This window comes from Mustela nivalis (assembly GCF_964662115.1).
Source record: "Mustela nivalis genome assembly, chromosome: 18".
NCBI classification, from domain to species: domain Eukaryota; kingdom Metazoa; phylum Chordata; class Mammalia; order Carnivora; family Mustelidae; genus Mustela; species Mustela nivalis.
Window position 1 is genome coordinate 46,868,722 of NC_139037.1, and position 27,987 is coordinate 46,896,708.

At 42.9% G+C, this 27,987-nt stretch overlaps 2 protein-coding genes and 1 long non-coding RNA gene across 9 annotated transcripts in view; 2 read left to right on the top strand and 1 right to left on the bottom strand.

The window, feature by feature from the left end:
- Positions 1 to 5,140, top strand: part of ZNF606 (zinc finger protein 606) — a 24,503-nt gene extending 19,363 nt beyond the window's left edge. For all 5 annotated transcript variants that reach the window (XR_014305250.1, XR_014305251.1, XM_082709469.1 and 2 more), the window contains one exon: positions 1,183 to 5,140. Coding sequence is in view for 1 of the 5 variants with exons in the window: in XM_082709468.1 (XP_082565594.1) it covers positions 1,183 to 3,158 (1,976 nt within the window). In the remaining 4 variants the exon portion in view is untranslated. The remainder of the gene's footprint in view (positions 1 to 1,182) is intronic.
- Positions 4,823 to 12,085, bottom strand: LOC309852662. The gene is made up of 2 exons (XR_014305323.1): positions 11,811 to 12,085; positions 4,823 to 9,823 (listed from the first exon to the last, which is right to left on the bottom strand). It is a non-coding gene; the product is annotated as an uncharacterized lncRNA (long non-coding RNA).
- A 4,616-nt stretch (positions 12,086 to 16,701) lies between these two features.
- On the top strand, positions 16,702 to 26,598 carry LOC309852636 (uncharacterized protein C19orf18). 3 transcript variants are annotated; one of them, XM_082709701.1, is made up of 8 exons: positions 16,702 to 16,893; positions 17,016 to 17,081; positions 17,980 to 18,021; positions 20,846 to 20,911; positions 21,335 to 21,427; positions 22,093 to 22,195; positions 24,749 to 24,933; positions 26,317 to 26,598. In XM_082709701.1, the coding sequence occupies exons 1-8, from the start codon at positions 16,812 to 16,814 to the stop codon at positions 26,433 to 26,435; spliced, it is 756 nt and encodes a 251-aa protein (XP_082565827.1). In that variant the 5' UTR covers positions 16,702 to 16,811; the 3' UTR covers positions 26,436 to 26,598. The 3 variants fall into 3 exon arrangements, with proteins under 3 accessions (XP_082565827.1, XP_082565828.1, XP_082565829.1); XM_082709702.1 differs by lacking the exon at positions 17,980 to 18,021; XM_082709703.1 differs by lacking the exons at positions 17,980 to 18,021; positions 20,846 to 20,911.
- The last annotated feature ends 1,389 nt before the right edge of the window (positions 26,599 to 27,987 follow it).

The window sequence follows — 27,987 nt, forward strand, 5'->3', positions numbered from 1 at the left end:
ACAAAAGCAATGTTAGCAAAGGGAAAAAACACAAGAACCAATTCTGGAGGAGACCAAGTGCAAACTCGTAATAGTCCTTTTCCAGTGGAGTTGCAAAGGACACATTTACTTCCTTCAGCAGTGAGTTGTGACAACATGTATGAAGTGTCATCTACTTGGGAAGCTTGCCTGAGCTTAGGAGTCCAGGGTGTTCACTGGGGATTGGACATTTGGGTACACAGCGCCTGCAGGACTGATTGCAGTCACTGAAACTCCACATCCCCAGAAAGAAAGCAGGTGTTTCCCAGAAAGAAAGCAAATGACATTTGTACGAACTATTTAGTGATACTGAAATAGCATGCTTGAAGACCTCAAGCGTGTAGAGCACACCTAGACCATTCTAAGACCTCAGTTTCTGTAGCTGGCCAAAGGCTAGTCATGAAACAGGCCTTTGTGGAAATGTGCAAAGTTTGACTAACTCATGTATGCAGTTAACTTTTTTTTTTTTTTTTTTTAATATTTACTTATTTGAGAGAGAGACAGAGATAGAGAGCAGGAGTGGGAATGAAAGGGAGAAGTAGGCTCCCCACTGACCAGAGTGCCCAACGTGGGGCTTGGTCCCAGAACTCTGAGATCATAACCTGTGCTGAGGGCAGACGTTTAACCGACCTAGTCACCCAGGTGCCCCATGAGGTTAACTCCTTTTTTTTTTTTTTTTTTTAAGATTTTATTTATTTATTTGACAGACAGAGATTACAAGTAGGCAGAGAGGCAGGCAGAGAGGAGGAAGCAGGCTCCCCGCTGAGCAGAGAGCCCTATGCGAGGCTCGTTCGCAGGACACTGGGATCATGACCTGAGCCAAAGGCAGAGGCTTTAATCCACTGAGCCACCCAGGCGCCCCATGAGGTTAACTCTTTACCACACACCCTTATTCTGGTCTTCCTTTCCATAGGAAAATACCCTTTAAATGGTTTTTACTAGTATCCAGTACACATTTAACTCTGGTTAACATTCTCTTTGTTGTTCACTTTTCATTATCCTCCTCTTCCCTATTAGTCTTTCTTTGTGTTACACATCTGTTTGAAAATAAGTCCACATTTGCCTTTTCAATAATGTGGACAGTAAATCTCACTTTTCCTATTGTGTTCTTAGAATTTTTTTCTTTGTGCTCTCATCGCTTTTTTTTCCCCCCCATTTTTTCAGAGTGGATGAGAAATCTTGAAAGCAAAGCATTGATCCCAACACAAAGCGTTTTCGAGGAAGAACAATCCCATAGCATGAAGTTGGAAAGATACATATGGGATGATCCTTTGTTCTCCCGGTTAGAAGTCTTAGGATGTAAAGACCAATTAGAAATGTATCACATGAATCAGAGTACAGCTATGAGGCAAATGGTCTTCATGCAAAAGCAAGTACTGTCTCAAAGAGGTTCTGAATTCTGTGAACTTGGAGCAGAGTATAGCCAGAACTTAAACTTTGTTCCATCTCAGAGAGTTTCTCAAATAGAACATTTCTATAAGCCTGGTACAAATGCTGAAAGCTGGCGGTGCAACTCAGCCATAATGTATGCAGATAAGATTACCTGTGGAAATCTTGATTATGACAAAGCCTGCCACCAGTCCATACAGCCTATTCAGCCTGAAAAGATACCAACTGGAGATAATCTTCTCAAATGTCCTGATGCTGTTAAATCTTTCAATCATATACTACATTTTGGTGATCGTAAGGGAATGCATACAGGAGAAAAACTCTATGAATATAAGGAATGCCATCAAATCTTTAACCAGAGCCCATCATATAATGAACATCCACAACTTCATATTGGAGAAAACCAGTATGATTACAAAGAATATGAGAATATCTTTTATTTTTCATCATTTATGGAACATCAGAAAATTGGTACTGTAGAGAAAGCCTATAAATACAATGAATGGGAGAAAGTCTTCGGGTATGACTCATTCCTTACTCAACATACAAGCACTTATACCTCAGAGAAACCCTATGAATATAATGAATGTGGGACATCTTTTATCTGGAGCTCTTACCTTATCCAGCATAAGAAAACACATACTGGAGAGAAACCCTATGAATGTGATAAATGTGGAAAAGTGTTTAGGAATCGTTCAGCCCTTACTAAACATGAGCGGACTCACACTGGAATAAAGCCCTATGAATGTAATAAATGTGGAAAAGCCTTCAGCTGGAATTCTCATCTAATTGTACATAAAAGAATTCATACAGGAGAGAAACCTTATGTATGTAACGAATGTGGGAAATCTTTCAACTGGAACTCCCATCTTATTGGACATCAGAGAACTCATACTGGAGAAAAACCTTTTGAATGTACTGAATGTGGGAAGTCTTTCAGCTGGAGCTCCCATCTTATTGCCCATATGAGAATGCATACTGGAGAGAAGCCCTTTAAATGCGATGAATGTGAAAAAGCTTTCAGGGATTACTCTGCCCTTAGTAAACATGAAAGAACTCACTCTGGAGCAAAACCATACAAATGTACGGAATGTGGAAAATCCTTCAGCTGGAGCTCCCATCTTATTGCACATCAGAGAACTCACACAGGAGAGAAACCCTATAACTGTCAGGAATGTGGCAAAGCATTCAGAGAACGCTCAGCCCTTACTAAACATGAAATAATTCATTCTGGAATCAAGCCTTATGAATGTAATAAATGTGGAAAATCCTGCAGCCAGATGGCTCACCTTGTTAGACATCAAAGGACTCATACTGGAGAAAAGCCCTATGAGTGTAATAAATGTGGGAAATCCTTCAGCCAGAGCTGTCACCTTGTTGCTCATCGGAGAATTCACACTGGTGAGAAACCCTATAAATGTAATCAATGTGAAAGATCTTTTAACTGTAGCTCTCACCTTATTGCACATCGGAGAACTCATACTGGAGAGAAACCATACAGATGTAATGAATGTGGGAAGGCATTTAATGAGAGTTCTTCCCTGATTGTACATCTTAGGAACCATACTGGAGAAAAACCCTACAAATGTAATCATTGTGAGAAAGCTTTCTGTAAGAATTCTTCTCTTATTATTCATCAGAGAATGCATAGTGGAGAGAAACGCTTTATATGCAGTGACTGTGGAAAAGCCTTTAGTGGTCACTCGGCCCTACTTCAACATCAGAGAAATCATAGTGAAGAGAAACTGTGAATTGAATTGATAGATCTTTCTTTTATTGTACATTTGGTAACACATTGAAAAAGAAAAAAGAACCCTATGAACTAAGAGGGGAAATTTTTTAGTAAGAATCCAGGAAGACTTACTACTCAATAGAACATATCTTCTTAGAAGAAACCTATGAAAGAAAAGACTGGAAAAAGCTTTTCAGCAGTTATGTAGCCTTTATTTAACATCAGATAATTGCAGTGAAGAAAACTCCAAACTCCCCTAATGGTCCACCAGGAATCCTATTTACGGAACATGAATGTAGGGAATGAGACTTCTTTTCGCAAGAGATTTCAGCTATTCGTGGATCTGAGTGCATTGTTGAGGGGAAAACCTTATTCTGGGAAAAGTTTTTCAAAGACAGTACACTGTTTTGCATCAAGCTGGAATGATGGATAGGAAACTTAGTGGAAGTATAGATTTTGCTGTTGTAAAGGGAGGATGTGGGTGCCCTTTAAGGAACAGAATATGAAATACTAAATCTGAATTTAAGAAAAAATAATATTGAACGGGATATTTACTATTGATCAAGATTAACCTTAGAAAAGATTAGTAAATGAGATTACTAATGGTGGAAAGATTATTACCTAGAAGTGTGAGACTGATGGTGGAACAAGAGGTGACAGTTTATGACCCAGTATGTCAGTGTCCATGGTTCACTTACGATTGCATCGTTGGACAATTCATTTGTAATTTGTTTTAGGCAATCACTAAAGGTTATAATTGTGGACACTGCTTCAGTATACATAATGTTAAGGAATGAAAGAATGCAAAATTGTACATACATATCATAACATCTTAAAAAATGTATACCATCTGGATAGAGACTGGAAGGACCCATGGAGAAATTAACCTTGTTAACTTAAGATTTTTTAAAAAGTTTTATAAACACATACAGCACTTATCATGTGCTAGGCTTTGTTTTAAATGCTTTTCAAATATTAACTTGTTCAGTCTCCTTAATTCTATGAGATAGATACCTTTATTATCCCAATTTTATAAATGGAGAAATTGGGGCAGAGATGTTGAGAAACCCACTTAAGGACACACAGCTATTAAGAAATGGAATTGAGATTTTTGGCTTCAGAGTCATGTTTTTAACTGCTATGTTATGCTGTCTCTCCAGTGACCTTTTATTTTTTTTTTTCTTTTGTTCAGTTTTCTATGATAGATATTTAATAATAAAAACCCAGAAACCATGGAACAATGAGAAAGTTACCTTGCTCTCTTTCCTGAATGATTTCTGGTAACATGAGAGCTACACTTCCTTTGGAATATGAAATCTGGATTAGACATTCAGAATCAGTGCATTTTCTGGGACTTGGGTTCCCTAGGATTTCACTACCCACAACCCTGAGGATTACAGCACAGCAATGGCTGGGAGACTCACCGGAGGTATGGGCAATGCTGAGGAATGTCGCTTGATGGGTTTAAAGTGGCACTCACGGCACACACAGCAAGAGACACTGTTGCACATGGGAGCACTATTTCTCAAGGTCTCCCTCAGATTGTTCAAATGCACTCCCTCAAAGTGTTCTTTCTTCTCCAGCTGAGAAGACTGCTTGATAGGGGGACTTCAAAGGGAAGGAAGCTCACCAATTCATTAGCATGAAGAGTGGCTCCTAATGGAAAGAAGGCAAGATGGTTAAGAGGATTTAGGTCCCTTCTCTCCCATTTACAAATATTTCCTGTATTTTCCTAAAGTAGGGCTATAATTAGAGGCCAGCAATTCTTGGATAGGTGTCAAGGTTATGGGTTGGAAATCTAGGATGCAAAAGGTTCATCTAGTTCTTGCAGGGCCCATGACCTTCCCGTTGGTTGAGAAAGTGGCCTACTGGTGTGGGGAGGCTGTGTTCACCATCTGACGCCTGTAGCTGGAACTCACATAGGTATGTCACACCTGTTTCCCTACCTCTCAGGGCTTAATGCAGAGTGGTCTCCCAATAAATGTTACAAGAGTAAACTAACTGAATGGATTTCTTACATGATTTGTGCAAAGACCTTTAGAATAGAATTAGCAGCATCTCTGTTAGAGAAAGCAGTATGTATCAAGTCATATTGTCACTACATGGGTATGGTATTTTAATACCCGATGTAATACACTTGGAGCAAATCCAGTTTCTCTGATTTAGGGACCCCAAAGGATCTCATAATTCATATCCAATATTATGCAAACATCTTGACAAATTATTGTCTATTCCCCAGCTTAATAGTCTTTAAATTTTTTTTTCTAAAAGTACCTCTTGTGGCCCAGCCCATATCACAAATCAAGAGAAAGTTTCAGACTTTTGCTTCCTCCTGGAAGGATCCCCACATTTCTACCACCTATCATACAGCCTTATGTGCACAGTGTGGTTTGGATGTCAGGACTCCCAGGCCCCCTCGCCTCCCTTATTCTAACCCATGTATAGCTCAGTTCATTGCCCTCTTGACCTTATCTTCAACTCCTCGTCAGCTCTGGAATCTTGTGTTGGGCCCACGTGGAACTCTTACTCAGCCATGAGTTCTCCCCTCTCACCTTCCTGCTATGATTGAAGCTGGGATCTCACCTATGCAGTATCTCTTAAGGTGGCTCCTTTCCCTCCCACTTTTCTCATTTGTTCCTTCTAGATTGTTCCTCCCTTCTCTCTAAAACTTACCTCTGTTTTCTTGGAACAAGAGACCATCACTCCTACTTTCCTTCATTGCAGTCATCTAATGGGTCACTCATCCACATATCAAAGATTTCAGCACCTGTCTCACTGCATCCAGAGCCACCTCCACCATAACACCCTGGTTCCATCATCCGTCTAGATGATCTTCCCATGTCCTGATCTCAGGTCTTTGGCCCCTCTGCACATGGTTTTGTCAACCAGTAGGACTATTCCATTACTAGTGCCTGGAATACCTTCACCTCCTGTTACCTAAGCTGGTTGGCTATTTGGTATCAAGCTTCCAATAGTCCCTTGACTTAACCTTCCCTCATGCTCAGTGCCAGCAGATGACTTTGCTTCCTATTTTGCTGAGCGAACAGAAGCAATCTGCAGAAGCCTGCCGTGACATCTACCTACCTTCCACAGTGTCCATGCTTTCCCAGAGACACCTGTATATGAACTCACTGGGCTGGCTCCAGAGCCTGTCTCTCCCTACTACTTAAGGGCATTGTTCCAGCAGCTTCCCCTGTCTCATATATCATCAGGTCTTCCCTGTGTACTGGATTATTCCCACCAACATGCAAACATGCTTTAGGAGAAAAAAAAAAAAAAGGGAAAACCTCCCAGTACCACTTTCCCTTGTAGCTCCTGCATAATCTGCTTTGTTGTAGAAAGCAAATTTTTTAAGAGTTGTGTTTTCTTACTGTCCCTACTTATTTTCCATTCTTTCTTGAACTCTCTCCAAAGCTACCTCACTGCCAGATGTCTTCCACATTGCCAAACCTAGTGGTCAATTCTGGTTTTTTTTCTTGAAATAGCATTATAGATAATGGATCATTTCCTCCTTAAAACATGTTTTTCAGCTGGCTCTCCGGACTTCCCTCCTGATTCTAGCCTTCATTTTGGGCCACCTTGGATGTTTACTTCCCACTTCTCTTACCCATTATTGTCAGGGCACCCTGACTTCTACCTGTTTATACCTCTGATAGTCTCATTTGGTCTCCAGGCTTCAAACACCACTGGTATGCTAAGGACTTTTACTTTGGGGGCTACAGTTTGAGGAGTGTTGAAAATATATACATTCTTGGCGTGCCTGGGTGGCTCAGTGGGTTGAGCCTCCTTCAGCTCGGGTCATGGTGTCGGGGTCCTGGGATCGAGCCCTGCATCGGGCTCTCTGCTCAGCAGGGAGCCTGCTTCCCCTTCCCTCTCTGCCTGCCTCTCTGCCTCCTTGTGATCTGTCAAACACATAAATAAAATCATATATATATACATATAGATGTATATATATACACACATACACTCTCTTGTAACCACTACTACAATCAAAACAGTATTTTCAGTTGTCCAGAAAGTTACTTTATGTCTCTACAGTTCATCTCTACCCGACCTCACTCCCCCAAGCCCTGGGCAACCACCGGTCTGCTCTGTCACTACATATTAGAATTGTCTTTTAGACTTTCATATAAATGGAATCACGTATTCTAGTCATACATTTACCTTTGTGTCCAGATTTTTTGCTCAACATCATGGGGGTTTTTGGAGTCTCATCCATAATGTAGCATGTACCTGTGGTTTACTTTTTTGGGGTGTTTTTTTTTTTTTTTTTTTTTTTTTTGCTGATAGCATTCCATTATGTTATTGTGCTACCATTACTTAACCTATTCACCTGTTGATGAACATCAGGTCATTTCCAGTTCTCGGCTATTATAAATCTAGCTGCTATAGACATTATTCTACAAGGCTTTTGTATATGCAAGTTTTCATTTATCTTGGGTAAACACCTAGGAGTGGAATAGCTGAGTTTTGTGTTAATATATTTTTAAGTTATTAAGACACGGTCTGTGGGACTTTTAATCTGATGTCTTTAATGTTTTACATTCTGGGAAATTTGTCTTTGTATGATACTCTTTTTTTTTTTTTTAAGAACAGGAACAACAAAACATTTTTGCATGAGGATATAAGCATAGGGAGAAGAAAATAAGGATTTCAAAGACCATCACAAGAGATGAGAGGTCATTTTTAAAAAGCCTGTGATATGCTTAAATCTGAGGCCAATGAATAAAGCCTTACTTTTGTTTGAGTGACAAATGGTAACAGAAATGAAAGAAGCAGAATGATGATAGGGAGGCTTGCACAAGGATTGGTATATATAGAAAACGGAACGAGCCAGGCCTGTCTACAGCATCAGGCTCTTTCTGCCTGGATTTTTGTTAAACCTCCTTGATTAAGACCCTTCTGGGGGTCTTAAGCCATCTTACCTAGATGGCTCAATTAGTTAAGCATCTGTGTTTGCCTCAGGTCATGATCTCAGGGTCCTGGGGTTGAGTACCATGGCGGGCTCCCCACTCAGCAGAGAGTCTGCTTCTTCCTCTCCCCACTTGTGCTTGCTTTCTTGTTCTCTCTCTCAAATAAACAAAACTTTTTAAAAATCTTATGGGGCGCCTGGGTGGCTCAGTTGGGTTAAGCATCTGCCTTCAGCTCAGGTCATGATCCAGGAGTGCTGGGATCAAGCCCTGTGTCTGATTCCCTTTTCAGTGGGGAGTCTGCTTCTCCTCTGCCTCTCATCCCACTCCTGTTACCTCTCTCAAATAAATAATCTTTTAAAAAAAATCTTATTAAAAAAGACTCTTATAGCACATAGTGGGCTTAGTTTTTCTGAACTTCCACTGTTCTTTTTCTATGTCTTTTCTACATCTTTTACAGTTATGTGCAGGCACAGCCACTTATATCCACTCATGGCGCTAATCCACCAGCGTGCTCTGCTCACCAACTCTAGCCCACTTCCTTGGGAAGCAATCAAGTATTTCCAGACAAGTCCATCTTCTGATTCTACGCCTTGGTATTTCCTTTCTAAGGTTTTAACATTTATTTCCCTCTTTTTAATTTTCCTTGTTTACCAGGGAGTAACTGCCTCCCTTCTCATTTATGATTAAAAGAAGAAGAAAGAAGTAGGAGGCAATAAATCATCCCACAGAGAGTTAAATTGGCAAATGTTTTACTTATTTCCAAAGTCAAATTCCTATGTGTCTGACTTTGTCTTGAGTAGCCTTGTGTATAAATGGTGTTATGTCTGTAGTAAAAACAAGGTAAACCACATTAGTAATTGTAATAGTTATTATTAGCATAGACCAATATACAAATATTATACATTTTTATAAATGTAATAGTATAATAAAAGAATTTTGAGTGACATATTCTGGGACATGTGTTAAACACTTTATGGAAATTTATGTCTTTATTTTTTAAAATTTCATCCTTTTGATTTAAAATATTTCTCTTTTAGGACTCCTGTTATTCAAATGTTAGCACATTTTATGTCTATTGTCTATATTTCTTGGCCTTTCTTTTATGTTCTCTAACTCCTTTTCCTTTTTTCTGGACATTTCCTCAGGTTGCTCTTCCAGTTTGCTAATGTCTTTATCAGCTGTCCATTTTGCTATTTATTTCCTCTACTGTGTCTTCATTTCAATAATTGTTTTACATACCTAATATTTATATTTGGTATGTCTTTATATATATGTATGTGTTAGCATTCTCATTTCCTGTTGCTAATACCATGCCTTATTTCTTTAAATGTATTTAATAGACTAATTTAAAATTTTGGTCCATCTGTTCTAATATATCTGCTTCTGATGGAATCTGTAATGCAGTGTGTGTTTTTTCCTGAAATTGTTAATGCTCAGAAAACTGCTTATTACTTTGGCCAGTTAAGTGTATTTCCTCTGGGGCCATCAGTTACTCCATCAGTTATTATGCATACATGTGATGGGATCAGATTCTGGTCCCTATAAATAGTTCAGGGGTGGGGAGAATGGATCTTGGAAGGGGAGGTCAAGGCATCAGAAAGCTGATGGTCAATGATTCCTCACCTCATGAGGTAAGAGTCCTTGGAATGTGATTTGCCATCCCCAAGCTTTGAGGAGGCGGTACAGACAAGCACTTGCCTGAGGTAATGTGGTCTTTGTTTCTCCACTACTCATAAGCACAGCCTTGCCTTGATCCCACTCTTCAGGAAGCCTGGAATAGAGATTGGGTTACTGCAGCTGGGGGCACAGACACTGTTACAAGGCAAAGGCAGGGAAAAAGCAAGAGCAAACTCCAGAAGTTCGTTGTGTTATTATCGCAGCTCAGCTCTCTCTCCTGCTCTAGCCACCCAGTCCAGCATACTAGTTCAAATCAGGTATCAATCCAGGTCATTCTAGCAGTTTCTGGTATTTCTGATCTTTTGCCTCAAGTTATACCTGGGTTTATCTCAGGTAGGTGCCCATTGGGCATATAGGAACGAGAACTGCAATCTCAATTGTCCACGATTGTCTCAACATGAGGTCTGTGGAACGATACTGGAGACCACGTCACGTTATACCTTCCCTCATTCTTTCAACTTCCGCACAGGAGCAGCACACAGCACAGCACAGGCAAGTCCAAGTCCAAGAAGTTCTATTTAAAATGGCAGAGCCAGGGTGCCTGGGTGGCTCAGTGGGTTAAAGCCTCTCTCTGCCTTTAGCTTGGGACATGATCCCATTCCTCGGATCAAGCCCTGCATTGGGCTCTCTGCTCAGAAGGGAGCCTGCTTCCTCCTCTCTCTCTGCCTACTTGTGATCTCTGTCTGTCAAATAAATAAATAAAATCTTTTAAAAAAATAAATAAAATTTATTTAAATTAAATTAAATTAAATTAATAAAATAAAATAAAATGGCCCATTCTTGATTGCTTTACCAGTTCTACTCTTCTAGTCTAAATACTCTTAACATCTATCAACTTCAAGCATGCTATATAACCAACTTGGTTTTTTTTTTTTATTGCCTGCATCACTCTTACAAGATACAAGCTTGACAGAGCAAGGCTTTTCACTTGTTCAGTGTTCTAGCACCAGGACCTGGAGCAGTGTCTGGCACACAGCAAGGTCTCAACAAATGCCTGTTGAATGAAAGGCTGAACCAGCATTAGGCCGAACCAGACTCAGTCTCCCATGTTATTAGGACAATAGAAGAGTCCTAACAGTCCAGAGAAGACAAACCAAGCCAAAGGGAAGAACTTGGGAGTGTGGATTTATTAGAGCATGTAGAGGGAATAATGGGTGAGATTGATCTGAATTTTGAATAATTGGAAAAGTAAACCTCAAAGCTCAAGAACTTCCTCATGCTGAACTTGCCCTGGTTTATTTACTGGATGTTATAATTGTCCAGTGAGTAAACCAGCTGATCTGGGAGGCTGTGAGTTTAGTCCTTTGGAATTTGGGATGAACTGGGCAGGGCCTGCCATATGGCTCAGTGGATCTTCCAGTGCCGTGTTAAGGGGCAAAGACCCAAACCCAGGGCAGCGAGGGGCTCTTTCCCATGCACTGTGTGTAAGTGCATGTAAGCAAGTCTTGTAAGGTCATGCTATAAATAGCCCAGTTACAAACACCCTAATTCTGGACATCTTCATTTCCAAAACCACGTGAGAAAGCTGTGTTTCCCTTGCAGCGTATCATTGGAATGATACTTTCGGCGCTCTGGGAACCCCCAAGCAGCTCTGATCAGGAAGGACAGAATGATTCTGCGTTTACAAAGTCCCCTGTGGCTACCGCCTGGGGTAAGGGCTAATGTAGACAACTGGGACAGGAAGGCACGCGACGGGCCTAGGCTGTGGAGAGAAGCCATGAAACACTTCCACCTGCGCCTGCAGACAAGGCCCCCAAAGCGAGATCGTCGGCGTGGAAGTACCGAAGGCCAAGAGAAGTGCAAAAGCGGCAGAAGATCCCGGCCCTGGCCGAGAAGCTTGGACCAGGTTTACGTGACCTGCCTAACAGCGGGACCCTTCCACTGAGGAAACAACCAAGGCAACCGGAGGACAATGGCCAGTGGAAGCCGCGGGGCCCCTGTCCTTGCCAGAAGGGCCCGGGGAGCTTCGCGCGTGCTGGGGCTTCTCCCGGCTAGGTCGGCCTCCGGGGACGCGGACGGCGGAGAGCGCCCCCAGGGAGCCCCAGACCAGACAACCCGACAGTCCGCGCGCGCAGCCTCACCCTTGAGCGGAACCTCCGGCCTGACCTGCCGCACCGCCGGCGTCACTCCAGCAGACCCTGCGCGCGGCCTCCTGGACCCGCCCGCCCTTCCCGCCTCGACGTCGCGCCCGCTCGTCCCGCCGCCCCGCTCTGCCGCGGGACAGATTCGGGCGCCGGCCCCGACCCCCGTTCACCTCGCGCCAGGGCGCTGGGACAGGTGCCCACAGGCCTCCCGGCAGCGGGGGCGCGCTGGGGCCGCAGTCGGTCCACCAGCCTCGCAGTGGGGTGGGCGCGGTTCGCGGCAGGCACAGCTCGATTACCTAGGAGACGCGGTCAGGCCGCGTGGCCTTCTGGGGCTTGTAGTCCACCGGCTCCGGCTCCGGAGGCTCGGGCGCCGACGCGAGGAAGGCCCAGGGCCCTGCTTCACCCGTTGGAAGTGCGCGGGGAGGGTCCTCTTCTCCCTTTAGTCCGCAGGTGGTCGCTCCAGGGCTGCGGGAGTGATCGCGGGCTGGCATGGTGGGCCGTGCTCAGATCTCAGGTGCGGGTGTGAAAGTTTGAGGGCTGGTAGACCCTTCGATGTCCCTGCGAGGACTAGCCACGGGGGTGGTTTGCAAATACTGGAACAGGTCTGCTTATCTGCCAGCCGCAGGTGGGCTATATGAAGGGGAAATTCCGTTTTGCAAACACACAAACGTTTTATTTTTTATATTTTTTAAAAGATTTTATTTATTTATTTATTTATTTGACAGAGATCACAAGTAGAGAGGCAGGCAGAGAGAGAGTAGGAAGCAGGCTCCCTGCTGAGCAGAGAGCCTGATGCGGGCCTTGGTCCCAGGACCCTGGGATCGTGACCTGAGGCGAAGGCAGAGGCTTTAACCGACTGAGTCACCCAGGCGCCCCCACACAAACGTTTTAATGTTGAGGGGAAAAAGAAAGAAAATCCTATGGCAATATATTTACATACATTTCACAAGCTATAAATGAAAATGTGAATGATTAAGAGATACAAGTGCTTCTTACATGAGTAGACCCAATAAGGTAGAAATGTGAGTTTTCATTAAATTAAACTGCAAATTTAAGAACATCCAAACTAATTATCCAGAATAATAGCTTTTAGGGGCACCTGGGTGGCTCAGTGGGTTAAGCCTCTGCTTTCGGCTCAGGTCATGGTCTCAGAGTACTGGGATAGAGCCCTGAATCGGGCTGCCTGCTCAGTGGAGAGCCTGCTTCTCCCTCTCCCTCTGGCTGCCACACTGCCTACCTGTGCACTCTATCTCTCTGTCAAATAAGTAAATAAAATCTTTATTATTATTATTATTATTATTATTATTATTATTTTAAAGATTTTATTTATTTATTTGACAGAGAGAGATCACAAGCAGGCAGAGAGGCAGGCAGAGAGGAGGAGGCAGGCTCCCTGCTGAGCAGAGAGCCCGATGTGGGACTCGATCCTAGGACTCCGAGATCATGACCTGAGCCGAAGGCAGCGGCTTAACCCACTGAGCCACCCAGGCGCCCCTATTATTATTATTTTTAAAGACTTTATTTATTTATTTATTTGACAGACAGAGATCACAAGTAGGCAGAGAGGCAGGCAGAGAAAGAGGAAGGGAAGCGGGCTCCCTCCGGAGCAGGGAGAGAGCCTGATGCGGGGCTCGATCCCAGGACCCTGGGATCATGACCTGAGCTGAAGGCAGAGGCTTTACCACTTAGCCACCCAGGTGCCCCAAATAAAATCTTTTTTTAAAAAGCCACAAAATAGGGGCGCCTGGGTGGCTCAGTGGGTTGAGCCTTCGGCTAGGGTCATGATCTCAGGGTCCTGGGATCGAGTCCCCCGTCGGGCTCTCTGCTCAGCAGGGAGCCTGCTTCCTCCTCTCTCTCTCTCTGCCTGCCTCTCTGCCTACTTGTGATCTCTCTCTGTCAAATAAATAAATAAAATCTTTTAAAAAAGCCACAAAATAATAGCTTTTAAAAAGAAATGAGCTATGAGAAAGACATATTACATATTACTAAGTGAAAGAAGCCAATCTGAAAAGGCTTCAAATTATATGAGTCCAAATATATGAGATTTTGTAAAAGGCAAAATTACAGAAAGAGTAAGAAGATTGGTGATTGCCCGGGAGAGGGTGGAGGGAGAGATGAAGAGGTGCAGTACAAAGGAGTTTTGGAGCAGCATGTCTCAAAAATTATGCTGTGTACTACTATAAGATTGGATATATGTCATGATACATTTGTCAAAACCCACAGGATTATAATACCAGGAGTCAACTTACCCCATGAGGGGCTGCTCAGTGCGGGCACCTAGTGAGCGAGCTCAGCCAAGAAGGTAAGCACAGAAGGTGAGTATCCATGGGAAAGTACTTTTATTTGGGGTCAGAATGGAGAACACAAGAATAGGTGGGAGATACATAGTTGTTGATACATTTGAATGTTGATAAGACATATTCAGGGAGGGCAAAGGGGAACACTTGAGGCAGGAACCAGTCTTAACACTTAGGGAACCTGGTCATCTGAGTGGGGTGCTCACGGCCTATTTGCGTGGGTATTTAGGGAGCAGAAAAATATAAAGTTTAAAAATTTACAATATGGCAAAATGTGTGAAGGGGGTAAAAAGGTACAAACTTCCAGTTATAAAATGAATACATCATTGGGATATAATGTACAGCATAGTGACTGAAGTTAATATTATATTGCATATGTAATGCTACAGTTGCTAAGAAAGTGGATCTTAAAAGTTCTCATCACAAGAAAAAAATGTTGTTAACTGTATGGTAATAGATGTTAATTAGACTTATTGTGGTGATCATTTTGCAGTATCTACAAATATCAAATCATTGTACACCTGAAACTAATACAATATTATGTCAATTAGAACTTTAAAAATTATATTCTACTTTGCGATGTCTCAACATCATTAAAAATACTAATTGGGATGGATAACGCTTGCCACCCAGGTTAAAGGTGATTGGGATTGGCAAACTTTGATAAAGGGAAAAACTAGGAAGACTCCTATTAGGCATATGCCAAGGGTCTAAGACCCAGTTCTAAACCAGGCACCCGACTTTGTGGGAGAAAGCCAAGAGAACAGTTTGGGCTTGCTGGATTTAAGGGAATCTGTTAGAAGGTTTTGGTTATGTTATGGAAGACGTTTATCTCTTGGCCTAATCTTCATAGCTTGATCTGATCTGCACATCTGTCAGTATCATTAGCCCAACCCACAGTGGTATTCTGATGGATTGGCACAATTCATCCAGCGGGGCGGGGTGCGTGGAATACATGAGTCAATTCAGGAACAGGTCTTGAAGAGCCAGGTGTCCAGAGACCTAAGGGAAAGGACTGGGCAAAGCAGTAGTAACCATTGGGAAGTTGATATCCTAAAACCAGCTCCAGAGAAAGCAGTGTCCATGGGGATCCTGACAGTTCAAAGTCAAGTCTAGCAGGAGCAGTGCCCATAGGGTAATTAACAGTCCAAAAAGAAATCCAAAGGGGCACCTTGGTGGCTCACTTCTGACTGTTGTTCTTGGCTCAGGTCTTGATCTCAGGGTCATGAGATCAGACCCTGTTTGGGCTCTGTGCTGGGCATGGAACTTCCTTAATAACAACAACAACAACAACAACAAAAACTCCAAAGAGACATAGCAGATGAACTTGTCCAGGTGGATCCGAATGGCAATTCTGAGATTGCAGAACATAGAATGAGAATGGAAGCCACGTTCTTACATGGATCATCCCCCACGTATAGCTGGATGGAAGGAAGAAAGGAATGGGAATGAGGGTGTTGTATATGGATCAGGCTATGGACAGGAATGGGAATAAGGGTGTTGTAAGAGTAAAGCAAGAAGCTGGCAATAGTCCACTATATGGGTATAACTATCTAGAGGGTTTTATTTAGGTTTGTCATCTCACAAACATTCAGAAAGGGTAGCTTCAGGGCTGGGTGGTGCAGTCAGTTAAGCATCCGACTCTTGGTTTCCTCTCAAGTTGTGATTTCAGGGTCATGAGATTGAGCCCAAGTCGGGCTGTGTGCTTAGCGCAGCGTCTGCTTAAGACTCTTTCTCCCTCTTCCTCTGCCCCTTCCCCTCCTCTCTAAAATAAATAAATAAATACATCTAAAAAAAGAAAGAAAGAAAGGATAGCTGGCCTTTAGGTACAGTGCAAGTGGAACCAGTTTCTAATCCCAGGGGACTTCACAAGCAACCGAAGATCTGGTCTGCTATTGTTATTGGTAGAGGTGAATCAAATTGCCTTGGATATTTTGAGAACTACTGGATTGACAAAGGACATGTACAAGGGACAATCTTCTATGCTATTTTCAATTCCATTTCCACATTTTGAGATGATTCAATTAATCTCCTTTAAAGAAATTTCTGGAGGCAGCCAAAGGGGTCTATGGTTCTGAAGAGTACCCAGAGGGTGGAGGTGTACTGAATTGCTTTTTTGCAGATGCTCTCCCGTTTTCCAGCAAGAACTAACACTCAGTGCCAACACTTTTTGAACTTTGCATGGGTTACATTATTCAGACATAGCTATAGTCCTGTGAGATAGGTGCTATTTCTTTCTCCTGTTTTTACAGATGAGGAAGCTGAAACCCAAGGCTTAAGTTACCTGATCAAGCAGGAAGGTTTAGGAAGCCAGAGACTCGGACTAGAATTTAGGCTTTTGACTACACAGCCCTACTGTGTTCTCTGTTGGCTTCTTGTGTGTCCCACTGAGTTTTCAATGATCTTTGATGCCTCCTCACTGGTCTGTACACTCCCCGAGGGCGGGGCCCTGGTTCTGTTCTCCACAGATGAGCCTCTTCCCATGCCCCATCCTGTTAGTATCCCCATTGTTTGACCTGGTTCCGTGGAGGAAGTCCATGTGGCAACGTGAGCTGACCTCACACTGGTAACTCCAGGTCAGAACCCAAACATTCTGTAGGGAGCAGAGTTTCTTAGTTCCTCATAAATACAGGGCAGATACTATGCTATAGCTAAATCTATCCTTTCATCCGTATGCTGAAAGACTAACAGTTTTGGAGTGATGGACAAGGTTCAAAGTTCTTTCACCTTTCTAGTTTTGTTTTTAATAGAATGTCCACTTCTTCTATGCTTGCCTTATGGAGGTGAGTTCCAACCAGTTGATCTAGCAACAGACTTAATGGGTATCTTCAACTATTTTTTTACTTGTTTCAGGGGAAATAAGAAGGGGTAATTACATTTCACTGCTACAAGTTTTCTTTTCAAGGCTACAAACAGTCACAAACATCCACAAATGTCACTAAGCAGGAAGGTGTTTTCTCAAGACTCAGAGGTAAGTCATTGTATTACTCATTAGGTGAAATGGGAACCATAGTCTGGGGTCATCCTATTCACTGTATGAATGTGTCTTGTCTTACGTATTTGCTAGGAGCATGTGCTATACAGTAATATAATTAGATAAGCATTGCTTGAAAATTAGTCCAGTATTATTCTTTCTTGGTAAGCTGTGCTTTCTTTTCAGGGATTACTGTGCCTCTCTTTCATTTCACTCATCACACACAGAAAATTTGCCTGCCTCAGGATCATTTGAATGTGTCTGTATGGCTTTAATTGTAATGTGGGGGCACATTCTGGTGGTAGACCATAGGAATCCAGATACAGCAAGCATAAAATGTTCTTTATAATTATCTGTTTTCTATGCTTTGCATTTTAAGTCCTAAAACTCTGTTTATCTCAAAACAGAGAAAATGACCCTGACAATTGGTGAACCAGGCAGTAACTCTTTGTGAAGAGACATGGTACTTATAAATGACTTCTATTCTGTACAAGGGAAATGCTATCTGCACAATATAATAGCTTGTAATTCTGTAGGAGGAAAGGATATTGCCATGGGGCCCTCCCTGGCCCTGGCTCTCTGACCTTCCGATGATAGCACAGATCCCTTCAAATCTGTCAGGTCCTCAACCAGCTCATGTGACTGCAAAAACAGATCAGAAAGCAAATGCATTATGTTCTTAACCCCCCATATTCATGAAAGGAAATGCTGGATAGAAACAGAACAAATTGCAGATTAAGCCACATATTTCTTTGAGGCATTATAATAAATTTATTAACAGTATTTACCTTCTTAGCTATTAGGTCCCCTTGTCTAATGCCAAGTTATTTCTTTATTTTCCTAAATCTGTCTTAAACTTGTCTCTTCTCTCTGATCCCTTTGAATGGCTTTCTAGCTCCAAGACCTATTATGCCCAAGCAATTCACAGGGCGTAATGGTAAGTCAATGGATATGGCATGGTGCCTGGGATTCAGGAACATTCCCAGAGCTGCTGTGGTATATGGCTCCAGAGGGCGCCCCACAGTGGTCATCACTAATCTGTACAGCCCTTTCTGCAAATCAGAAAAAGGAGTGCCCTGTGGATGGTTGGTTTAGTTATGATGCCACTCAGAACAGATTAGAAAATAGCACAGATGTCCAAGCATCAGGAAATACAGACTTTTTCAAAATACATTTTATTTATTTATTTAATTGACAGAGAGAGAGAGAGAGAGAGAGAGAGAGATAGACTGCGAGACAGGGAGCACAAGCAGGCTGAGTGGAAGAAGGAGAAGTAGGCTTCCCACCAAGCAGGGAGCCTGACCTGGGGCTTGAATCTAGGATCTAGGGATCATGACCTGAGCTGAAGGCAGATGCTTAATTACTGAGCCACCCAGCTGGCCCCAAATACAGAAAATCTTAAAAACAATACAGCAGCCCTCCCAAACACATTAGGAACTTTTCTAAAGCTCAGCTATGAATACCTCACTTGCCTGTTCATCCCCCTACTGCCAAAGCCCAGAGATTGAATTCTTGCCAAGGTATCAAGAGACCTGCATTTTAATCTTTTTTTTTTAAGATTTTATTTATTTATTTGTGAGAGAGAGAGAGCGAGCACAGGCAGACAGAATGGCAGGCAGAGGCAGAGGGAGAAGCAGGCTCCCTGCCGAGCAAGGAGCCCAATGTGGGACTCGATCCCAGGACGCTGGGATCATGACCTGAGCTGAAGGCAGCTGCTTAACCCACTGGGCCACCCAGGCGTCCCATTAATCTTTACTTTGAAACTAACTGGTGTTATGAGCTTACACTAGAGGTTTGCTGAGACCTCTGGTGCGTCCAAGCTTTGGGTCCCAAGTGCAGTTCCAATATGGAGATAGAGGACAGAATTGTTTTAGATCATTGGAAGATTCCCAATTTTCTCTGTAACCCTTAGCTCTTGGTTATATGAAAAGATGCCTAACTCATAATAAGGGAAATACTCATTCCAATTTTCAGCTATCATGTTGAGAGTGGGCAAATGTTTCATTAAGAAAACTGGCAAAAGGGGCGCCTGGGTGGCTCAGTGGGTTAAAGCCTCTGCCTTTGGCTCAGGTCATGATCCCAGGGTCCTGGGATCAAGCCCCACATCAGGCTCTCTGCTCAACAGGGAGCCTGCTTCCTCCTCTCTCTCTGCCTGCCTCTCTGCCTACTTGTGATCTCTTGTCTGTCAAATAAATAAAATCTTAAAAAAAAAGCTGGCAAAAGAGTTGGGAAATATAATCTCTTGCTTCTTTTTTTTTTAATGGAGCCCAGCACAGGGCTTCAGTTCACAACCTGAGATCGAGACCTGTGCCGAAATCAAGAGTCGGACTCTTAAACGACTGAGCCACCCAGGTGCCCCAATATAACATTTTTAAAAACTGAAGTATAATGAATGTATAACATCCTATTAGCTTCAAGTGTATATAATCTCATATCTTGTGTGTAGGCAAGGAAAGAGTGCAACTTCTACAGAGGGCAATTGGCAATCCTTATAAATACAAAAAGAATGTATTTACTTTTTGGCCCAGAGTACTGAAATATGCCTGGGATTTATTTTAATCAGGTATGATAAGACATATAGACACAGAAATGATTGTTCATGATGGAAGAACAGATTATATTCACAGATTTCTAGAAGCAGGGCAAGAGGGAGGAGCATGGCTCAGAGTCCTTATTGGTGTTTTCATGGGAAAGAAAGAGTGAAGTGGGGTAGGGACACAGAGTAGTGGATAGTTGGAATGATTTCGGTGGGCTCTGGGCTATAGGAGTGGTTTCTAGTTGTCCAGCACCTGGCCCTGGGAATATTTAGGGTAGGGGAAACATTGGCTTGTTATGTGAGAGGTAGTTGGAGCTGTGGGCTCTGGATTGGTTAGTTTATATCAAAGACATGCTCAGAGGGGAGGTTTCCATGAACTTTAGGAAATAGCTAACCCTGGGAGGGACAGTCTGTCAGATGTGAAAAAACCTCAGATGTGAAAAACCTCAAAAATACAGAAAATAGGAAAGCCTGGCTCAGTCAGTGGAGTGTGCAACTCTTGGTCTCAGGATTGTGAGTTCGATCCCCATGTTGGGTGCAGAGATTACTTAAAAATAAAATGCCTTAGGGGCGCCTGGGTGGCTCAGTGGGTTAAAGCCTCTGCCTTCAGCTCAGGTCATGATCCCAGGGTCCTGGGATCAAGGCCCACATTGGGCTCTCTGCTCAGCAGGGAGACTGCTTCCCTGCCCCCGCTCTCTGCTTGCCTCTCTACCTACTTGTGATCTCTGTCAAATAAATAAATAAAATCTTTTTTTAAAAATATGTTTCTTGAGGTACCTGGGTGATACAGTTAGTTAAGCATCTGACTCTTGGTTTTGGCTCAGGTTTTGATCTCAGGGTCTTAAGATCCAAGCCCTATTTTGGGCTCTGCACTCAGCAGGGAGTCTGCTGGAGATTCTCTCTCTCCCTCTGCCCCTCCTCTTTCTCTTTCTAAAATAAATAAATAAACCTTTAAATAATATATATATATATGTGTGTGTGTGTGTGTGTGTGTGTGTGTTTCTCATTTCCCTAACCCACCTACTCTCCTGTTCTGCAGGGGACTTTCATATCAATTTTTCTTGCTCTAGAAAACCCCCAACATGATTACCTCAGGCTCGCCTTGAGGGGTGGCCTTGTTTCCTCCATAACTGGCAAAATCCAAGCAGTCAAAACAGAGTATCTGCATCCCCCTCCCCATCCACCTGCAACCTCACCCTCCTTCTTTGCTTTCCTTTCTTTCTAGGCCGAGGATGGCCCCAGCCAGTGCACCACCGTTCATCTCCACCGACTGGCACAAGCACAGGCACAGGTGACAAGTCCCTCCTCGTTTCCTGTAGTTTAAATATCACAGTTTAAATATCAGTCCCGTCCTCCTATGAAAGTGCTGTCCGTTCTCCCATCTTAGAAAGCAAAACCCATCTTCCTATCCCTTAGCCCTCCTGGGAGCTGCCCTCATCTCTCCTCAACACCAAAGACACCGCTAGCCCTTTCCCAGCGCACTTTCTTCCCGCCATGCTCGGCTGAGATTTCACTGAGGCGTGTAGCTCAGGGCATTTTTCGTTCTGTTGCTGAACTTTCTGTGCCATGGAAGGGACGTGGGTGGGACGGCCAAGTGCGGGTGAAGAGTAATCTCCGTGGTGTGTGAAGTTTTGCAAGTAGCCGAAGAGCGTACTCGCCACGGAGTTGCTGTTTTGTTCAGTTTGTGCGAACAGTACCTCTTCTCTCGTCTCAGGCAGGGGGGAGAGTCGTCCACCTGACCTCAGCAAGAGCAGCCGGAATCTCAGAGCACATCCGACCCCGGCGACCGCTGAGACCTGGAATGCAGGTTGGGGGAATGGCGTTCTCAGTCTCTAACACCCTCTCAGCATGGCACCGCACACCCTGACACCATCCGTGCAACACCTGAGTCACCAAACTAAAGCTGCTGTCCTTGCGGCCACAGAGCTGGCAGGTGCTGCTAGACTGAGTCAGGGATCCTGTGATCTGGGCAGCATCCCTACAGATGAGAGCCGGGCTTTGGCAAAGGACCAGAGGCAGAGGAGGCAAATAGAGTTGGGGATTCCTTTCCATGGGAATTCAAAGTGTATTTGTTCACACAGGCCATGCGATCTAGCCTCCATATTATTTATTTATTTATTTGTTTATTTTTAAAAGATTTTGTTTATTTATTTGACAGACAGATCACAAGTAGGCAAAGAGGCAGGCAGAGAGAGAGGGGGAAGAAGGCTCCCTGCTGAGTGGAAAGCCGGATGCGGGCCTGGATCCCAGGACCCTGGGACCACGACCTGATCGGAAGGCAGAGGCTTTAACCCACTAAGCCACCGAAGTGCCCCAAGCCTCCATATTTTTTAAAATTAAGGATGCTATTTTTATGGTACTTTGGATTTTGTCTCCCATCCCCCTTTGAAATAACAATATGGTTAACAAATATATTAACTGATAGACACAAGTGAAATGAAATTTTATGTGAACCGTTCTTTCCATTTTTAGCACTGATTTCGCACAGACCTGCTCTTGTTCAAGTAATTATAATTGCATGTGTAGCCTTTACCATTGCCCTGGTATGTGGAATCGCGATTTCTTGTGTGATATAGTAAGTATTTACTAAGTAACATTACCAACCTCAAGTAAGACATAACAAATTAACCAGGCTATTATTTAGTAATGCTGATGATGATAATTCTTAAAATCACTAAATTATTACTGTCATTCTAAACCTCCCCACCTGTGTTTTTCAGAATATGGACTGTACTCATGTTGGGTCACAATGTAAATGAAGAAAAAAACAATTAGGACAGAATACAATTTTAGTAGGATAGAATATATTGAAAAGCATTATATTTTTTTAATGAAAATGCTGATTATTTATTTATTTATTTATTTTTTAAAAGATTTTATTTATTTATTTGACAGACAGAGATCACAAGTAGGCAGAGAGGCAGGCAGAGAGAGAGAGAGAGGGAAGCAGGCTCCCTGCTGAGCAGAGAGCCCAATGCGGGACTCGATCCCAGGACCCTGAGATCATGACCTGAGCCGAAGGCAGTGGCTTAACCCACTGAGACACCCAGGCGCCCCGAAAATGCTGATTATTTAAAAGTTAAAAAAATTTTAAAGATTTTATTTATTTATTTGACAGAGAGAGAGCACAAGTAGGTAGAGCAGCAGGCAGAGGGAGGGGGAAGCAGGCTCCCCGCCAAGCAGAGAACCAGATGTGGGCTCATGGAATCATGGCCTGGAATCATGACCTGAGCCGAAGGCAGCTGCTGAACCAGCTGAGCCAACCGGATGCCCCAAAAATTTAAAAAATTTTTAAAAATTTTATTTATTTTTAATTTGTTATTTGGGTCACCATACAGTACATCATTAGTTTTTGATGTAGTGTTCCATGATCCGTTGTTTGTGTATGACACCCAGTGCTCATTACAACACATGCCCTCCTGATACCCATCAGCAGGCAACTCTGCCCACCCCTTCCCCCTCTGAAACCCTCAGATTATTTCCCAGAGTCCATAGTGTCTCACGGTTCATTTCCCCCTCTGATTCCCCCTTTCAGTTTTCCCTTCGTTCCCCTAATGTCCTCTGTGCTATTCCTTATGTTCCACATATAAGTGAAACCATATGGTAATTGTCTTTCTCTGCTTGACTTACTTCACGCAGCATAATCCCCTCCAGTTCCATTCAGGCCAATGCAAAAGTTAACTGACTGAGCCACTGAGGCACCCTAAATAAATAAATCTTTTTTTTTTTAAGATTTTATTTATTTATTTGACAGACAGAGATCACAAGTAGGCAGAGAGGCAGGCAGAGAGAGAGAGAGAGAGGGAAGCAGGCTCCCTGCGGAGCAGAGAGCCCAATGCGGGGCTCGATCCCAGGACCCTGAGATCATGACCCGAGCTGAAGGCAGCAGCCCAACCCACTGAGCCACCCAGGCGCCCCAATAAATAAATCTTTTAAAAAAATACATATAAACATATACATAGGGATTCACTTTTTTTTTTTTTTGACTTAGGTTCTCATATGGTTCACACAGCACTGTTGGGTCCTATGTTTATTTGAAATTTTGATATTTGGTTTATCATGGATTTTTTTCCCACTCATTTCAATTTGTTAAAATATTGAGCTAAAATACTTACCATCATTCCTGATTTTTTTGACACAACCTAAATTTTACAACTGTAATCAAGACATTGGAGACCAGGATTTGGGTAATTACTGTTAACAATATTTAGGATCAGGCCAGTTCTTCCTACTTACATACATCAAACAATTAGGAGGGTATGTATGTTAGGAAAGAGGAAAGCATTCTGTTACCGCTTTTCACATCAGAGATAGCTACTGAAAAATCCACTTTCCAGGCTGGACCTGGTGGAGTGAGCAAGGCACTCACCTCAGATACAAAATTTAAGAGGGTGCCAAAACACTCAGTCATCAGGATGAATGATGTTTTAATGCAGTATTTTATAAAATCTACAATTATTTAAAAAAATATCCATGATGAACAAAATGCCAACATTTTAAATACAGGATCAGTAATAGTGTTGCACCAAGCCACACCGGAGAGCGAGCAAAAGGAAGAATCAGTAATACCTGCCTGGACTTTATTTAAAATGTTGATATTTTGTTCATCACGGATCTCTTGGCATTCCTTTTTCTTTTGTAAAATGTTGCATTAAGATATTATGTAGATTATGGGCGCCTGGGTGGCTCAGTGGGTTAAGCTGCTGCCTTCGGCTCAGGTCATGATCTCAGGGTCCTGGGATCGAGTCCCGTATCGGGCTCTCTGCTCAGCAGGGAGCCTGCTTCCTCCTATCTCTCTCTGCCTGCCTCTCTGCCTACTTGTAATCTCTCTCTGTCAAATAAATAAATAAATAAATCTTTTAAAAAAAAGATATTATGTAGTTTAAAAAGAAGATATTATTATATTCTCTTGTACTCCACATGAGTTCTTTATTCACCTCACCTAGTCCTGGCCCTGAGCTACATCCTTTCTTGCCTGTCAGCACACACTGGAGAGTGTCTGTTTCTGCCTCCTTCCCGCGCCTACCGCCAGGTACAGTGATTGCTTTTCAAGCAAAAGTCGCAGGATTAAGGTAGAATGATTCCCCGTGAAAGCTGCGCTCTTAAGCTCATGCACATTCTTCTCCAGTCGGCTGGTGCACGCGGAGGAAAGACAGCAACTGGTGTGGCTTTATAACAATGTCAGCGTACCATTCCTGGGAGGAGATGACGACGACGACAATGTGGGTGAGGACTCTGAGAGCGAGAGCCTGGATGAGTCCGCCTACCTGCTTCCAGAGAATGAGGAGGAGCTGGAGAAGTTCATTCACTCAGGTAAACACAGGGCCAGTTTGTCCTGTCAGATGCGAACTCACACAAAAGCTGAGCGGGCCCTCATGGTTTGGTTTCCAGAGGCAAAGCGAAGAGGGATTTAGTGGAGTTTGAGGTAACGAAGGTGAATATTTACAGCCACATCTGCAGAAATGAAGTGTTCTCATCAAACTGCACAGAGGGGAAAACAGCCTTGGGTTGCTCGGTTCCTTTTGTGGGGCAATTCCAAGGACCAAGAGCAGAGTTCAGGAGACCAAACTTCCCCCAGACTAAATCTTCCTTTAAAAACACTTCTCAGGGTGGCACTATTCCTGAGTCTAGAACACAGGGAGACAGATGTCTCTCTTGCACAGTCTGCCTCCATCTGATGTGGGAACAGGATCCAGACCCCCAGAATGGACACTTGTAGGAGAGGTACTCACCATGCCCGCAAATCTTTGTGAGGAGAAGGCAGCATATGTGTTCACATAAACCTGATTTTGTAGAAGCTCTGAGATAGCTTCTTACAAAAATTCTAGAGCCAAAATATTTCGAGTGCACTGTCTGATTCAGCCGTGCCAGTCTTCCGGTGTGTGGATCTCCTCTCTCACAACTCCAGACACAGGAGTCAGAGACAGGCCGGAAGGCCAGTAGTGCAGTGACCAGTGATGCTTACTGACACCAATGTCCTTGTTTACCCTTAGGAAATACTTTTTCAATGTCTTTTCCTTACATTGAAGTATAGCTTTTCTGTATTCTTTTTTTTTAAATTTTATTTAAAATCCAGTTAGTTAACATACAGGGTACTATTAGTTTCAAGTGTACAATATAGTGATTTGGAACTTCCATAAGACACCCAATGTTCATCACAGCAAGTGAACTCCTTAATCGCCCCCCCCACCTCCTCCTGGTAGCCATCTGTTTGCTCTCTATGGGTCTGTTTCTGGATTGCTTCTCTCTCTCTCTCTCTTTCCCCCCTTTGCTCATTTGTTTCTTAAATTCCACATATGAGTAAAATCATATATTTGTCTTTCACTGATGGACTTAATTCACTTAGCATAACACTCTCTAGCTCCATCCATGTCATTACAAATGACAAGATTTCATTTTTTTTATAGCTGAGTAATATTCCTTTGTGTATATACATCACATCTTTATCCATTCATCAGCCGACATTATTTTTTTTAACTGAGAATTTATAAAGCATTTATAAGATGTGGGAAAATAACTTAATTTGGGGGAGTTAAATAACTTTAAATTCAGTTTTCACCATGCTTTTCAGATGAAAAACATTCATTTTATCTTGAAAATTCTACTCTTTGTACTTTATTTTTCCATACTTTTCCTTTCACCTTTTGTCTATTCCTCATTTACTAGTACCTCAATAACATTATATCTGTATTTTAGTTATTAGATCCAAAAGAAGAAAGCATGTGGAAAACAAGAGATTGAGGAAAGAGCAAAATTTATTAAAGGGAACAAAAATGGGGAATTCTATGCCCGGTATATTCTCAGAGGATCTATGAGAGCAAACGAAAATGATACAGGACATGCTAGCCAGCATGGAGCCCACAGCTGCAGGGACGACCCGCGACTGGGGACCTGAGCAGGACTTACTCCTCGAGAGCTCTGTCCAGAGCACTCTAAAGAAGAAAACTAGAAGTATATAACTGAAAATAAATCCATATATGCAGTGAGTCTTACTTCTTAGCTCTCATAGTCCATTAATAATTATAACATATTGAAAAAGATAAAATCCAACTTCCTGAGTACAAAAGAGAGACTGTCAGGATTTTTTCCCCTTTGTTTCAAAATTATTTATTTATGTTTTTTAAAATTTTCTTTTCTTGCTCCTAACCAGAAGCATGAACAATTTCTTTGGGCAGTCTCTCAGACCAAGCCAAGGAACTACTTTCACGATACAAAACTTTTCCAGGGATATTATCTGTCAGTTGTGGTACCTTGTGCCCAATCTCCTCAAAGGAAAGCTGAGAATATCCAAATAGATTTGACACTGGACTAACATGCAGCTAATGGATTAACATCATCCCTGTTTTTAAGGACCTGGGATCCGGTGGGGAAAAAGGGGCTGCAGGTAAGGAGGTGTCAAGTGTGGCCAGTTATGGTGGGCGCTGTCAGCCGGGAGCTGCTGAGAGCTGTGGGAATACAGGAGTCAAGACTGACTCCAAACAGGTCAGTGCTTTGGAAACGGTCTGATGGTTCCTCAGAAAGTGAAGCAGAGAGGCTCAACATGACCTAGCAGTTCCACTCTTAGGGTTAGGTCCAAGAGAACCGAAAACACACATACACGGAAAAACCTGCGCACAAATGTTCACAGCAGTGTTACCCATGAGAGCAAAGAAGTGGAAACAACCCAGCAGTCCATCAACTGACAAAAAGATAAAGTGGGGGGTCTATCCATATAACGGAATATTCTTCAGCTATAAGAAAGAAATACTGATACATCTACGACATAGAAAAACCTTGAAAAAATTATGCTAAATGTTAGACACAGAGGTCATAAATTTTCTGATTTCATTTATCCAAAATGCCCAAAAGAACCAAATACATAGAGGCAGAAAGTAGATAAGTGGTTCCAGGAACTGGGTGAGGGGAGAAAAGGGAAGGACTGCTGATGGGTGTGGGGTTTCTTTTTTTTTTTTTTTTTTAAGATTTTATTTATTTATTTGACAGACAGAGATCACAAGTAGGCAGAGAGGCAGGCAGAGCGAGAGGAGGAAGCAGGCTCCTCACCGAGCAGAGAGCCCAATGTGGGGCTCGATCCCAGGACTCCAGGATCATGACCTGAGCCAAAGGCAGAGGCTTTAACCCATTGAGCCACCCAGGTGCCCCGGGTGTGGGGTTTCTTTTTGGGGTAAGGAAAATGTTTAAAAATTAGATAGTTGTCGGGGTGCCTGGGTGGCTCAGTGGGTTAAGCTGCTGCCTTCGGCTCAGGTCATGATCTCAGGGTCCTGGGATCGAGTCCCGCATCAGGCTCTCTGCTCAGCAGGAAGCCTGCTTCCTCCTCTCTCTCTCTCTCTGCCTGACTCTCTGCCTACTTGTGATCTCTGTCTGTCA